The sequence below is a fragment of the Gallinula chloropus genome, assembly GCF_964237585.1.
Source record: "Gallinula chloropus genome assembly, chromosome: 3".
NCBI classification, from domain to species: Eukaryota; Metazoa; Chordata; class Aves; order Gruiformes; family Rallidae; genus Gallinula; species Gallinula chloropus.
The window spans coordinates 7,206,605-7,222,458 of NC_140087.1; the positions used below are offsets into that span (position 1 = coordinate 7,206,605).

The window sequence follows — 15,854 nt, forward strand, 5'->3', positions numbered from 1 at the left end:
GTCTCCTGCTCGGCAGCGCTGCATCCCGGGCGGGTCCCTGCGGCGCCCCGACTCCGCGCTCTCCCACAGAACCTACCGCGCCCAGGGCTCTGCTGCCCGGAGGCTGCGAAGAGACGGGTCCCGGGGCAGCAAGAGCTACCCCTAACCAGCTAGGCCCGCGCGGGTCAGGCAGGTGCGAGGGCTGAGGCGGCACAGGGGGCGTTTAACGAGCTCTGTTGAGAAGAACCCGCCAATGCAAAAGCTGAACGAAGAATTGCGGGTCGCGAAAACGTTTTCCTCGCTTCAGGAAAGAACCGCTTCCCAGGCTCCTAACCCAGAGCAACGTCAGCCGACAGAAGCAGCCCTGCCGCGCTGGGAGGAAGGCTTGGGCGCTTCCAGAGAGAGCTGAACCTTTAGCTACCGAAACCATTTTGCGTGGCTGGTGATCTGTTACGAAGTTAAACCACAAAGAAAAGCAAACTTGGGCCTTTTTATTGCGGCTGTGGAGCTTAACGTGTCTGAGAAACACAATTGCCCGTTGCATTTGCGTAGGCGACGTGAACGACATCGCCGCCTGACAATGCAGCCCAGGGTGGCTGTGAGTGATCGCCCAGTCACCGAGTGCCAACAGGAGATAAAGAATAATAGAAACTGTTTGCTTCGAAAAGTAATTTGCTGGTGTTATTGCTCCCCAGTTATCAGCCAAGATTTATGAACTGCCAGGAAACCCCTTAGATTACTGTTTGTAAGTCACTGGGCTTAGTGGTCTCGGGTCATCCAATTTTGTTTAGTTTTCTAGAGCTGCTTGATAAAATCTGCACGTGCATCGGAGTTGATGCATATACCATTAGGTCCCCTTTTTATTTGTTGGCATGCAAAAGATTGGAAGGTTCCTGCCTCTGGTGAAGGGGGGGTCTTGCAGGGTGTACTCCCACGTGAAGTACACCTAACCCAAAAGCATACACACAACATCTTGAGCTATACTGTAGTCAAATAGCTGTTCAGTTACCAAAGGACACTCTTCCAAAAACTTTGCCTTACTTGATCTTCGCCTAATATTTGCCAGAGGTGAGGATCTGTTTCCTGAGAATCTCCTCTCTTCTGTTTACAACAATAGGATTGGGTCCAATTAATCCCAGTGTTTTTATTCCTCACTACTAATTAACTTTGAAGCTAGTATTTAATCTCATTAACCAGGGCACCACTTCTTCTGTTTGTTGAATTTGCTGTGATGAATATAAGCCTTCTGTGTTTTGCCTGCAGCTCAGCTAATTTAGTCTAACTTCATTTAAAATAACCCAAAATAAAAGAGGCAAATTATTTCAGGAAAACTGGAATTCATTTCTCAAAAGCAAGAATCTCTGCACAATCCTGAGAAATGGCCCACATCTGTGTAACTTTCCATTTCAAACTCCAGACCTGTCAGTTTAAACATGTTGAAGGCCAGACTCCTGGTAACAGTACGTTATAGTATTATTGCAGGATTTTATTTAGGGGGGTTTTATGCAACTATAAAAATGCTCTACTATAAAAAGGTCCATACAGAGTTACAGTCTGCTTTTCTAAGAGACAATTGTCGTATTTTTACTTCCCTCATACTACATAGTACTAATGGCATAGAAAAACTATTTTCTTTACAATTTTCAGATTAAAATTACATCCTTTCTTATAGCCCTTCTCTCACCAGGTATTAGCTCTTACAGTACAAATTGAAGAGGAAAAGTTAATGGCAGACCAGCAGACTGGTTGTCAGCAGAGATCCTGGTGGTAGAGGGCAGCTCTGGACAACTTTAAGATTAACCATGGCGTTAATATAATTCATAATCATAGTAATCATCATCTGTGTTTACTCCAATGCTGGAGGCCTCATGAGGTTTCATTTTCTTTCTATCCTCTTTGCCTCTTTCCACGGAAGACAGAGCGTCTTCACACTGCTGCAGGATCTTTTTGGAAGACATCCAGCTTTCTCCTCGGCTTTCTGCGGGCGCCACGCACTGCCCTCCCCTGACATCCGTTCCTTTGGCCACCAGCGCTCTTCTGGTCCGCAGAAGGTCACAGGTGCAGTTCCAAGGGTTTCCATCTAAATACAGGTGACGAAGACGAGGTAAACACTCCAAGACCTTGCGATCCAAGGCGGAGATCTTGTTGTTCCGTAAATTCAGAACCTGAAGCTGTTTCAAGTCCTTCAGCTCTTGTTCTCCAACGTCCTCTATGTCATTTCCCTTTAGATCCAATCTAGCCAGGGTGTCTGGAAGTCTGAACAAAAATAAAAAGACACAAAGGTGTTATGTTCATCATATTGCTTCTCTTCATGTAAGTGGTATTTGGTGATGGGCATTTGCCCATTTGACAAATTAAAATAAAACTATCACTAATAAAAAATGGTATCTTCTGCAAAAAAATGGAATGTTGTCCTGAAGTGTTCATGTCCTTTTTTTTTTAAGTTATAGGGATACTGCCTATACACACTTGAACTGTTTTCCCAAGTTATTGCAGTTCTGACTCATGTTTGTGCAAGTGAACTAAAGAGCACTCTTACTGTACTGCACCTTGAAGAAAGCTGTAGGCTCACTTGAGCGTCAAGCTCAAAGATGCATCGTGTATGCCAACGACCAAATTATGGCACCATGAAAGATAAAAAGCTTAGAGAAGCATGGCAGCATGATTTGTTTAAATAGGTTTTTTAGTTCATAAAGAACTAGATTTTTCTTTCAGTTTGTTCTCCTGTTCCCATCATATTCAAACACTAACTGCCAGAGAAGCAGTCCACCTGATGAAATCCTGTTTAAGACATCAGCAACACGGAAAATAGAAATGCTTTTTTGATGGTCTTTATAGATAGTAATTTAGAGAATTAGAACTGGTTACATTTAAAAGAGAAAAAAAAAAAGCTGATCATCTTTGTGTATGATACTAGACAGGTCAGTATCACATCTTACAAATTTGAAAGACAAGACAGTTCTATTTCAAAAATCTTTTAATTATAGTATAGTACTGTAGTTACGTTTTACTGTAGTATAGTTACTCCAGGTGATGAAATTAATAAGAGATTTTAAGGAAACTTATTCACTGAAACTCTCAGGGAAAATATAAATAATACTACCAAGAGCTATTAGAATAAAAGAGCAATATACCACAAGAAGTAAAGATTAATGTGATAGTTTAAATCAATGTAAGGATATGAGATGCTTCTCAAAATTACTAAAAAAGTGATGCAATGTGACCCTCACCACCCGTTTTTTGTGAAGCTGAGTTTGACCTCTTAGGCCGGTTGCCACAGCTGTGTAAATCTCACAACTTCAGTGGGACAATTTCAAGGGTAGAGCAGTTCTGTCTTGTGCTGTATTTCCTGGGGGAGATGAGAATTTCATGCATTGATAGGATGAGTCACTCCACAAAATTAGATCTTACCAAATCCTTGTGAATGCAATAAATCTGTTTGGTAACCTACCCACAGGCAACGGGCACAGTTGCCCAATATGAGCCTGTAATGTCAGAAGGGTACTCCGGGGTAAACCTCTAGTGCCACTATGTCAAAGGCAGTAGGATATCACCTGAGATGTTCATCCAGGCTGATTACAGTTCAAAGCCTGACCAGCAAGTCCTTAAACCTGTGATGACTCCTATTGTACTAATATTAGGCTTGATGGCTGTATTGTTTGACTTTGGGCTGGGCTGGTCTTGAGAAAGTAACCGCACTGGAATAACGTGATGAGCGATCCTGCTGCTGGCAGAGAAGCTGTGCTCACCTGACAGCTGACCGTGGCATCTACACTGTGCTGCAGCCACCCCAGGGAGTATCCTTAGACTCTTCCCTGCGTTCTCACCACTCCCTCCAAGATTTCATGGAGTATAGGCTCTTCTCTATACATCCTGAAAATACTTGGAGTTGAGGCTTATTTTCTTCCCAGAAAAAAAAAAAAAAAACAACCCAACCCACCAAAGGCAGCTTGCTTTCCTCTCATTCCTGCTGAACAACTGCTAAGACCCATTAGCTGTTTCACATTAACTGTATTTTTTAACCTTTGACACTGGTGACTGAGGTTTTAGATAACTGTCTGAAGTAAAACTTTTATTTCTGTATATTCATAAATACCTGGTGATCATCAGACAATTAATTTAATTGTAAAAGTATGCAAATTTTACATCTTGTCATTCCCCCCCTTTTACATTTACAGCCTCCCCTTGAAATCTGCATTCACCACTGAGTTGAAAATGCAAGTCCCTGATATCTCCTTAAAAGCTGAACTGTTTAAGGGCTAATAGAGAACTCCTTCCTGTTAATTCTCTTGACTATGAAGGTTGTAAAATAAGATGGATTAGACAATACTAAAGTAACTGGAAAGCATTAAACATTCCTGTCAAACTAGACTGAAATAAAATATTTATACACCACTAAATCACTTTCTGATTATAAAGCTGCTGCCAAATAGATTCAAATGCTAAAGGACCTGATGCTAAATGAATTGAAATTTTACTGCATTATTTATTTGGGCTAGTTAAACCTGTCCACAAGCCATAAAAATAAAATTTACTAGTGCAGTTGTGTTAAAGAAGTTGATGTTAATGGAATTACTTCACTATTTTTATGCCATCTTATTGCACAGCTTTTTGAAATAATAAAATTGCCACTTTATATCAGACTAGCCTCTATTTGGCTTAACATACCATCTCTGATAATGGCCAGGAAGAACACTCAGATGAATGTGAGGGAACCTGTATGTGGGGTGTTAATGAATACAGCATGCCCAAGGGATGTTTCTTCTGTGCTCCTTTGACTGGAATTTTCCTTATAGCCTGAAGCTGGAGAGCTCATATGAATTCCAAATGCTTGGTAATGTGTGAATTTAATGAAGTTGGGAATACTAATATCCACTGAAAAAGCACAATCTTTCTGACCGGGCTCAGCTCCTGAAATCTTAATATTTTAACAATAATAAACTCAGTGTGGGTTGGTAGAAACATCAGCTTTAAAATTGCTGCCTTTCCTTTTTATTGAATTCTGTATTAATTTGTGCTATGGGGGAAGATAAATCTAAGCAACATTATGTGTAATCATTGTGTTATATTCTCCTAGCAGGTTCCTCTTATTCGTGTGCTAATTAAACAAAGTACTCCCAATAGCAAGGAAAGATGGGAAATGAGCAGATTCATTGTGGGCCACAGGTGTGATGAAAACAGCTCTACTTCTATGCTGGCACCGTTAACAATGAGTACTAATTAGTGCCAGTTAAGGTGATGGGTTTATGGTTGGGTAGACTTCTACTATACATCTTTTTTTTTCCAGCTTGGCCCTTATTCTCACAATGCAAGGAAGGAGAGATGACCCCTGGCTAACAGCAGTCCTCAGATTCACTTGCCTTAGCGGAATAGAAATGAGGAGGTTCTGTTCCAGCGCCAGATTCGAGAGCTGTGCACACTGCTGGAGAGCTCCTGCCTCGAACATGCTGACAGCGTTGTTGTCAAGAAACAAGTGCTTGAGGTCTTGTAGCCCTTGGAAATCCTGTGCTGTCACCCTTTGAATCAGGTTATTGCTGCAGTCCAGTTTCTGCAGTCTGCCGGGCAGCCTGGGTGGCATAGCGTGGAGCTGGTTCTTAGAGAGCTCCAGTGTTGTTAAGTTAGGGAGAAGCTGGGCACCATCTATTGATGTTAGCTGGTTTTCTGACAGGAAGAACTCAGACAGGTTTTCTAGGTGTTTCATGTCACGAAGTCTTATTGTTTTAAGTTGGTTTTTCTCTAATTTCAGTGACAGCAGGGATTTAGGTAGGTCAGGAGGCATTTTTGTCAGAAGGTTGCCACTTAAACTGAGAAACTGCAGATTTTTGAAAGATGCAAAGAAGTTGGCTGGGAACGAGTTCAGTTTATTATCAGCCATGCTCAGATACTTCAGCCTAGGAAGATTAAGTGGTGCAGACACAGATTCCATGTTGTTGCCATCCAGAATCAGACTTTGTAAATTGCAAAGGGAGGAAAATACACTCGGAGGCAGAGTCACAATAAGGTTGTTCCGAATATCAAGCACCCTTAGCTTCATCAAACCTTCAAAGTCAGATGCATGCAGAGCGTTGATGGAGTTATCAGCAAGTTTTAAAATTTCAAGGCCAGCTGGGAGGAAGGTGGGTATTTGCTTTAACTGATTTTTGTAGAGTTCCAGGGACTTCAAGGTGCTCAGAGCTTTGAAAGTGTTGTTTTCTATTGATTCTGTGCCACTGCAGGACAGGACCAGCTCTTCAAGGGCTGACATTCTCCTGAAGTCAGTAATCTTAAAGAAAAGGAAAAAAAAATCATTCATGTGACAGTACACCATCTATTTGTGGATCTCCTCACTGGTTACTTCTTTTGGATGCTCTAACATTTGCTAGAAATTTGAGAAACTGCATATTTAGAATGAGAAACTAAGAGAAACGGTAGGGATAGAGGTGCTACTGTAGGTACCTGTGGTTTGTCAGTATTTACTTACGTTTCTAGAATTTTGTTGTTTAAGTTCATATTGTGTCTGTTTTTGAGCAAAGACACATGTCTGAAGGAGGAATATTCCTTTTATTTCTGCCTGGTGGATAGCCTACATAAAATAGAGAGCTAATATCACCAGTGGCAGAAATCTCTGCAGACAAAATATGGTTGTTAATGTTCACTGTGCTCAGTGGAGCTTGCTGGCTGGAGCTGTTTTGAGTGGATCATACAGCCATTTCCATACATCAGGAGTATTGTCACTGCCACCTGTATTCCCCAGAGGAAGTACATAAGGATATCATCACCTCTCCCTGCTATAAAGTTTTGTCAGCAAACTAAAATCCAATACTTGTATTTCTTCTCTTTCCCAACTCTCTCTCCTTTTCTTTAAAGTAAAAGCCTCACATATTAAGATGACCAAACCAATCATGTCAGATCTGGTTGGGCTGAAAATCACCTCTGTGGAACAGATTGCTTTTACAGGAACTTAGTTTTTGTTAGCTGGTCATAAACAGATGATTTGCAGTGGTAAGTGGAACTTAGATGTTGAGTGTGACTATAATTTATAGAGGCATACCAATTGTTTCCTTATTTTTCTGCTCTGTTGGAAGCTGCTGGTTTACAAAGCTTGCCATCTTGAGTGTCAAGTCAAGGAGAAAATTTAAATGTATCTGGCAGTTTTCTCCAAGGCAAGATTTGAGGAAGCACGCAATGCAGGGTGAAACCAGGAGTTCTCTGAGCACGTGAGTTGCTTAAATAGTAGTTTCCTGGACTGATCAGAGATGCTGTCCATTGACCTAGGTGGTTGATTTGTGAAAATTCACTTACATGGGAAACACAGAAAGCTCATAGCAAGATGAGCAGATGTTCTGCATGGGAGAGGCAGGAAAGAGCGGCCTCATCCACTATCCCTTCCAATAAACATCTTGGTACAGGTTTTGGGAGTACCACATCAGTAAGATGTTAAGCTAACACTCTAGTCTTCATGCTATTACCCCAGGGCTTAGTACCTATCAGCACATTGTACTCTCATTGGGAGAAGTTATAAAACATGTTTTACAGCAGAATTCCTAATCCCAGTCAGGGATCTACACAGAGGGCAGCAGGTACTGCCTTTTGCCACACAGGTTCTGGGTAGGAATTTTGTTCTGTGATCCTGACTGAACACATTTGGCTCTCACACTCATGTATGTTAAACCAGGAAACAATTGTAAACCTTCATAAGTTCAACATACCATCTGCTGTAAGTTCAAAAGCAGTATTTCCTGCTTTTGCTCAGTTGATTGCTGTGTGTCTCTAAGAGGCTTAATTTTCATCTTATTAAGTGACAGAAAGCTACATGAAGGTCATGTACAGACATTCATTCTGTAATGATGTCAGGCTTCTTAACATGGATTGTTATAACTTCTATTTTCTGCCTGTTTGGTATGCTTTGCTAGGCTTTGTGACCATGCTGTGTTGAGACTTAAAACATTTATCTAAGCTGTTACAAACCACCCAGTCTTTCTAATAGGAATCAAGACATATTTGAAAGACTACCAGCTCTCTTTTTGCTACGAAGTGATGCTTTATTCTCTGACCTGTCTGTAATGTGATACTAATACAATTTTACATTTGAAAAAGAGCATCTGAAAATGGATCTAAGACAACAGTATTCTAATAGAAATATTTTAATAATTTTTCATTTTTAATTGCATTTTTATTTTGCTTTCAGAAATTGTGTGAGCTGGGATTTGTTGTAAGCAGTTTCTTAAACTAGTCCCTCATTGTGGGGGCCAGATAAACAGTTTTCTTTTAGCAAATAAGCATATTAATATAGTTAGAAATAAACCAAATCTTAAAGTGAGAATAAACAATTTATAGCTGGCCTTCAAATCAAGGAGGAGTCAAAAATTATTGAAAAAAGACACTAAAAATAACCTAGCTTTGTTATTACGAAGTCTGTTTATAACAAACCCCAGTTTGTAAAAATACCACAAGCAAAAATCTCAGTCAGTGTTTTCAGTGTTGATCAACCCTGTCAGTACAAATACAAAGTTTATCTGGGTAAAAAAAAAATGTACTTTTTTTCCTTGCTTTTCTTCCAAACATACTATATTTAGCATACAAACATATCTTCTTTCCTTTTGCATTTCTTTACAATTTTAATAATAACCAATGCAAAGTATGCCCAGGAGGAATTGGTGCTCAGCCTGAAACACTATTTGTTCATTTTTCTGAGGTGGCTAAATCATTGCATATGTGGATGTTTATATATATAAGTCTTTTGGAGGTCAGCTGTGGGAAGTCTTGACTTCTATAAGTCTAGACTTCTTTTCTCTAAGATTAGGAAGATGAGGGAATTTAAAAAACCAAAAACTGAAACAAAAGACAGCAAAATCCAAACCCCAATCCTCCCCCGAGTTCTTTTAGCACTTCCAGACATGTATTTTACAAGCAGAAATCAAAACCTTTTTCTACAAGCACTATAATATGTGCCAGTGGAAGTGCTCAGCTGTGTAAAATTAAGCATATGTATTTATGATGTCAAGACCTCAGAAGCGTAATTTGTTGCACGGAAAGAAAAGAGAAAAATGTATTCACAGACCCAATCCAGTCTTAAGGAAAGAAACCACATAAGTACAGGCAGATAGCATCAGAGGATTTATTTCCTTGCAGTGCAAAGTCAGTAGCAGAAGTGAGGCATGCTGATCGCTCAGCTGAATGAGTGTATGAAGTGAAATACTCTCTCCATAGAAGGTTTCACGCACCGGTTGTTCTGAGCAGTCATAAAACATTTATTCCACTACTCTACTCACTTATATATGACATTTAAATGCTTTATAACACCCATCTTTTGCTCTTGTCGGAACCTAAGGCCACTTTACTAGTAACTGATGAGTGGCTGACAGGTATGGGCAGCGAGCCTAAGGAAGGAAAAATGGCTCCTTTGCCTTATCTTGGAGAGAAAATAATTGGGTGGCTTTTTCTTTGCACAGAAAACATGCAAAGAATTAATTTGACAGATCTTTTGTCTGGCTAGAGCACATCAACATAGTTAAATCACGCCAGTGAACTTTGACTCTTATAGGCATGGAGGCTAAAAAGAGAAGTACACTCTTTCTCAGAGCTAAATTGTAACATTACTGGCAGTTTTCAGTGGGCAACAGGTATCCCAGATGCTGCTCTAAGCTTCTGTCTAGCCTATTTTCATTCAATCCTGAGAGCAAAATCAAAAATGCATTTCAGAGCAGCTATATTCTTTGTAAGGAGACAAGCATACTTAAGAGAAAATGTACCTCTTTTGAATCAAACATGTCTTATTTTCTGTAATAAACTGATACACAACGAGCATGAATAACACAGGTGGCTGTACTTCCCTTGTATCTATCTAAAGAAGTTGAATTTATTAAATAAATATGTTTCAGGGTAGAAAACAGAGAAGCACCATTCCAGAGTGCAGTGCCAAATGAGCATAAACTGATCATGCCTTTAATAACGAGATCCAGTGATGCCTCAAGAAACCCAGAATAAAGTTCTTCAAGAACAGCAATAGCTGGTGGCTTCAGGTAGAAGCTGCTGTTGTTTGTATGGGCTGTCAGACAGGCCTTGCACTGCTTTTAGATACACCTCATGCTCTGCCTCAGACTCTAACCTACTTACTCCCCCTGCCATTTCTAACCATAGTTGTACCTGACACATACAGCTCCAGAGGGCAAAGAGAAATTAAATTTCATTCACTAGGGAAATGATTCTAGCTACATAAAACCTTTTCATTTCCTGTGAAAAATTATTATATTGTATCAAAAGTAGCAAAAGCTTTTAATAAGAATAAAAATTACACTGGAAGTCTATGGCTATTTGGCCATATAAAAAACAAGTCAACATTTGGCTCCTGATTGTACATCACTGGTTTTTTAGTTGCATACAAAATATTGTGGCAGCATGAACTGGTGCTCAGAGACTGCAGGATAATGAACACTACAGGAATATATTTACATATCCTTAAAAAATAAGTAAAAATAAAACCAAGATCTGGCAGCATTTCATCAGTTTTTAGAATGTGGAATAAGTTACTTGAAAGCCAACACCATCTGGAAAGCCCAGCTTTTGGTTACAGCACACTGCAGAAAATATTTTTACTAGATTTCTTTTTTTTTTTTTTATTCCTACCTGGAGCTGTTTAATTTTGCTGTGACTGATGTAGAGTCTCCTGGTGGTAAATGGAATCTCCCTGGGGATCTCCGTAGCTCTGTAGCATTGCACTGACTGGGCAGGGTCACAGCTGCACCTTCTTGGGCAACTGGTACTTAGACCACTGTGAAGAGAAAAGAAGACAACTAAAAGGTAAGATAAATACATCTTCCAGAACAGGAGCTCTGGAATTGTCTCAGCAACATACAGCTTGAATTAAGCACCAAAGGCCTTTTATACCAAGAAATCTGATAAAAGGATATTATGACTGTGTATTTTATCCCAGTGAAAAAACAGCAAAAACAATACCGTAATTGGCCTGGGTTAAAATGTTGGCAGGCATTACAAAGAGTGAGAAATTTAAACAGTGATAAGGTGCTTTTACATGTGTAGGTATGCGAAATTAGTGTTATTTATGACCTGACATCTAATCTGCAAACATCCATATTATCTCCAGTTTCCTAGTTTTGTTAAATGTGACACCACAGAATTAGTGGAGAAAAGATAAAGAGCTGTTTTATAGTGGGGTTGTAAAAACCTTTGTATCTTCTGTGACCCAGTATTAGAAACACTAAAAACACAACTACAGCCAACACTGAAGCTTTTTCACTCTTCCTCAGACCCCCAGAAAGCCCTGAAACACAGGCAGCTATTATATTAAAGCTAAAACATTCTATTCACTTTCTGAATATCTGTGATACAGCTGAGTGCCTCTGGTTACACGTTTTTAAAAGACTGAACAAATATCTAAGTTGCTTGTGTTTGTGCAATTCCCATAAATCAAATTTTAATTATTCTTGTATTTGAAAACTATAAATGTGAAATGCTTGAAAACATTTAGTATAAATCAAGTGGTAGATGATCAATGAGACCCCATGACAGATGGAGAACACTAAGGTTCCTTCCCTTCAGAGTTTTCTCTCTACTTATTAGTGCTTCTCTTGCATATTTACTAGTTGTGCCAGCTAGAGATGTAAAGATTTGACAGGCTTACAGTTTGGTTTGGGATTATTTTAGGAATTTTCTATGCATTGTTTTTTTTCCTTTGTAGCCAGCAATTTACAACATGTAATTCAGAAACCTCTGTAGCTTATCATACTGATGTGCTTTGCACCGCCACCTGCTTCCTTCCATCCTCTCTGTCATATCGGCAGCAGTAGCTGATCCTAGCCCATGAATGCAGAACTAGCCCAGTTATTTTTCCAAGCAGAAGATGATGGACAAGTTGATTTGACAAATGGGTAACTGAACTGGGGAGAGTCCTCGATGGGAATGTCTATTGGATGCAGCTGGGTTAACACTGGACGATTGCCATATTCCCTCATGGACATCCTTCTGTCTCCTTAATTCCCTACACTGCAAGTACCGAACTGCAACCCAGCATCTGCTAAAACAAACAGCAAGAGCAGAAACCTCTCCCCAAAGCAGCCTGTCAAATTGGCATGTTTAATAAGCTGTGCAGAAGAATCCTGCCTGACTTATGCCGTAGTGATCAACTGAGCAAAAATGAGTGGGTGAGCAGGATTAGCAATGGTGCTTGGAAGCAAATACTGTAACATACCTTGATCTAGGGTTTGGTACCTGGTGTGGGGTTTTGGTTTGCCTGCCAAAGTACCCAGACAGAAGTGCAAAACCTTTCTGCACACTGACTGCTGCACATGGAGCTATGTATTTCAGCATGACCTGGAAGTGTCTTTGATCCCATCTTTCCACTGACTGGAGTTCAAATGCTGAGGTCACTAAGACAATAATGCTCAGGATCTTATGGAGGAATTTGTGTTCCTCAAAAACATCATCAAAAAGCAACTAGGATTTTTTGCTTAAAGAGGGTCAGAAAAAGTGCAGATCAAACCCTAAGGTTTGCAGTTTACAGCTCTGGAGTATTGCAGAGTCACTCTGAGAATCCCTTTAATTAAGAACCATGTATTACATCCTTCCCTATTTTATAAATTGTAAGTCATTCAGCTGATGGTACAATTCACAGCAGTAGCTGCAGTATTCTTGGTGCTCTGAATTTTTTGTTATTTCTATGTCCTTGGTCTTTTCAAACTAATGCAAAGAAACTTTATTGGTTAAAAAGTTCATTAATGTGATATTAATGATTTAATCAAGAATGATAAGTATTCATTGATTTCTGATACATGCCCACTTTCAGCAGCTAGGTATTTTTAAGTGATAGCTCTGAAAGATATTCCAATTAAATCTGTTCCCTAGAAATTCTGACACAGGTCCCCCAGAGCTGCTGGCTGTGCTTTTGCACGAAATTATGACCTGTGGGGGTTTTATTGATTCTAGAAGACCTGATGGCAACAGAACCAACAAGGAGTCACAGGACTGTATTAGCATTAGCCTAGCAGGCAGATGTGAACTACACACAAAAATGGTGAATAAACATTCCAGGATCTCCGCTGTGGAAGCAGCCCATGAGCTGCAAAGGTTTGCAGGGGGATGCTTAGAAAATCAATCACCAGTGGTCATTTCTGGCCAGCAGTTTTTATGCAAACTTTCCCCACCTTTCAATGGGGATCCCTGCGTGGGATTAATGGCACAGTGTTCTCCTCTGTCATCTCTCTCTGTCAGAAAGAACGAACGACAGCACCCATAGCCCCCCCGCACAAGAAGTCCCAGGGACATTCTACAGGGTGTGTGCTTTAACCAAAGGTCAACATTTCAGATCAAAACCTGCTAAACTCAAAGTTTGTGCTGGACTCATGTTGTTGGTACTTAATATAGATGTTGGTTACAGAGCATCATGGCAAAGTAGTAAAATATATATTGGACAAATTTGGATGAAACATAAGTTCCAGTTGATGGAAGTTAGAAGATCTTTCAGGATTGTTGCTTTTATTTCAGATCTGCAGAGGGGCTCATAAAACCCCATAAATTTGGGGTTTTTTTTCCAAATATTTCGCTTAGACCAATAAAAATATTATCATTTTGTACCAGCTTTGCCTCATGCAAGATTTCAGCATCTACAGTGCTGGTGTTTTGGCCTTTTCTTTCTTCATCAGATTCAGAGGTTTGACAAAAGCTCACATATGTATGTCACAACATCATTTTTTAACCTATGATTACATTTAGAAAATCACATTAAAGTAAGACAACGTTAAAATGAGAAGACTGAATCTGCACAGTTCTTGTTCTGGAGCCTTTAGAAATGTCTGAGTTCAGACAGCCCACAGAACCTGAAGTTGGATCCCTTGCAATGTACAGGGCAGTACAGACCGCACAAAGGAAGATGCAGTTTTACCCCAAAAGACCCAGAGAAGCTGAACTCTTACAAGTCAGGTGTCCCTTGACTATGGGAAAAGAGACATTGCAGGAAAAGACTGGCTGAGGGCCTGCAGAGGACACAGGGAGGAGCTTGGTCCCTGAGGGATGTCACAAGCCGGAGCGGTTTGGCAACTAGGAGCTGCTAAGTGATGGCGTATGCTCTGCAGAATCCTTGGCACACTGAGCTGCCATATGCTACCAAGTGCTGCCACTGAGTACGTGTGAATTTATAATTATTTTTTGCTGGAGGTTTTTCACTTGGATTTGGACCAGTTGGTTTTTTTTATAGGGACAACAAATGGTGTTTGCCTGCTGCAAAGGTTACCTCCAATTAAGCACTTCTCCGCAGAGTGGATTGGGCTGCTAAGGGAAACAATCATAACATTGTTTTTAAAAACATTATGCTTCCCTTTATCATCTGTTGAAATAGCCTGAACCACTTCACAGAAATGTTTCTTGAACAAAGAGCCTCAGAGGGTTGTGCTACTCCAAGAATGTCATCCTAGATGCATTCTAGGCAAAGTAATGATACCTAGCTGATATAAAGATTATAAGTTCATCAGAAGTTAGTTTGGTTTTTATTCATACAAAACAAAACTGCAAGTAGAATTTGACAAAAATAAAAAGAGGCCTGTCTGAAAATGATGTCTCAGTATTTTTCATAAGCCAATAATTCTGTGGAAATATTTTTTATCTGTTTTCATAGTATGGGGAGAATGTGCTTTCTACCTCCAGGCAAGGTTATCTTCCTACACTGGAAACAGCTGTTGGATGACTTAAAGCAGATTTTTCCTCCACACAATAAGCGAAGTTTCCTTCTCTTCCTCTGTGCTGGCTACATAAAGGAGATGGAAAGTGATAACCTCTTAGGAATTTCTCACATTTGGCCTGTCTGTGGCACGTTTGCATTCCAGAGGAACCAGCACAGCTGAAAAGGAATGAAACTTGGTTAAACAAAAATTCACCTATCAAGGAGTTTCAGTCATCGCCAGCTTTATGATGGTGCTGAGGGGTGCTCGCCAAGATTAGGTGCAGCTGAGGCAGGTACCTCACAAACAAGAAATAAGCAGCACCCACATGGAGAAGGGTCAAATCAAACCATTTTATACACATATACCATTAATGCTGCTGTAATTGGCCTTTAAAGTACTGTTGCTACTGGTATCTACTTGCTAGAGAACTGTTCCTCATCAATAACTGAGCCATAGAGAGCAGTGCCCATGAAACACAGATTGTGTTATGACAGTTTTCTAGTAATGATATTCAAGTTAGACTGAAAAGGAATGAAAAAAGGGAAATAAAGAGGGCAGATATGATGGTTGCATCCATTTTCAACCTAGAATTTAAACATGCAGGTCTTTTGTATCTGAACATTTATGTAAGATCTGTGATTCACCTATGTAAGACCTCGAAGACCTCATGCAGTACCACCTAAAGAGGCAGGGATGGATCATCCAATCAATACTGGAACCGTGACAATTCTGTTTCCAGGGATTTGCACACACAAAAGCAGTACAGGTCACTGACCTGTAAGGGCTTTTGAGAGTCCTGTATGAAGGGAGGTAGTTCTGGCCCTTCCATTATCTGTGGGCGCCTTTAAAAGCAGCATGGAAGTGACTGTGCACCTAGCAGAATGAGAACAGAGCCTAAACTGTAAAAATTGTTCTCTCTTTAAACTGTGAAGCACAGTTTGAACAAGATGAGGACTCTGAAATGGCAGCTTTCTGAATTATACCCACTCGGTACACAAAAAGTGGTTTTCATTCTTCCACTCTATAAAAAGTGAACATTTTTGACATGGGGGGGGGGTGTCATTTGAAAAAATAAAGCAAAAATTCAGAATTAAAGGAGTTAAGCTTTAATTGCATACATAAAAATGAGACCACAATAAGCACTGTAAAAAAGAAAAGCTTGTCTAAGGAAGTGATGTATATAAATTGTCTTGTGTAAAAAGAGACCAAAAAGGAGTGAGTGTT

General features: G+C 40.0%; 1 protein-coding gene across 1 annotated transcript; it reads right to left on the reverse strand.

Moving 5' to 3' along the window:
• Positions 1-1,659: 1,659 nt before the first annotated feature.
• On the reverse strand, positions 1,660-11,751 carry LOC311190431 (nephrocan-like; the record flags this gene model as incomplete). The annotated part of the gene is made up of 4 exons (XM_084262340.1): positions 1,660-2,235; positions 5,340-6,241; positions 10,585-10,729; positions 11,669-11,751. 4 exons carry the CDS (start codon positions 11,749-11,751, stop codon positions 1,788-1,790), a joined length of 1,578 nt encoding a protein of 525 aa, XP_084118466.1. The 3' UTR covers positions 1,660-1,787.
• Positions 11,752-15,854: the final 4,103 nt, after the last annotated feature.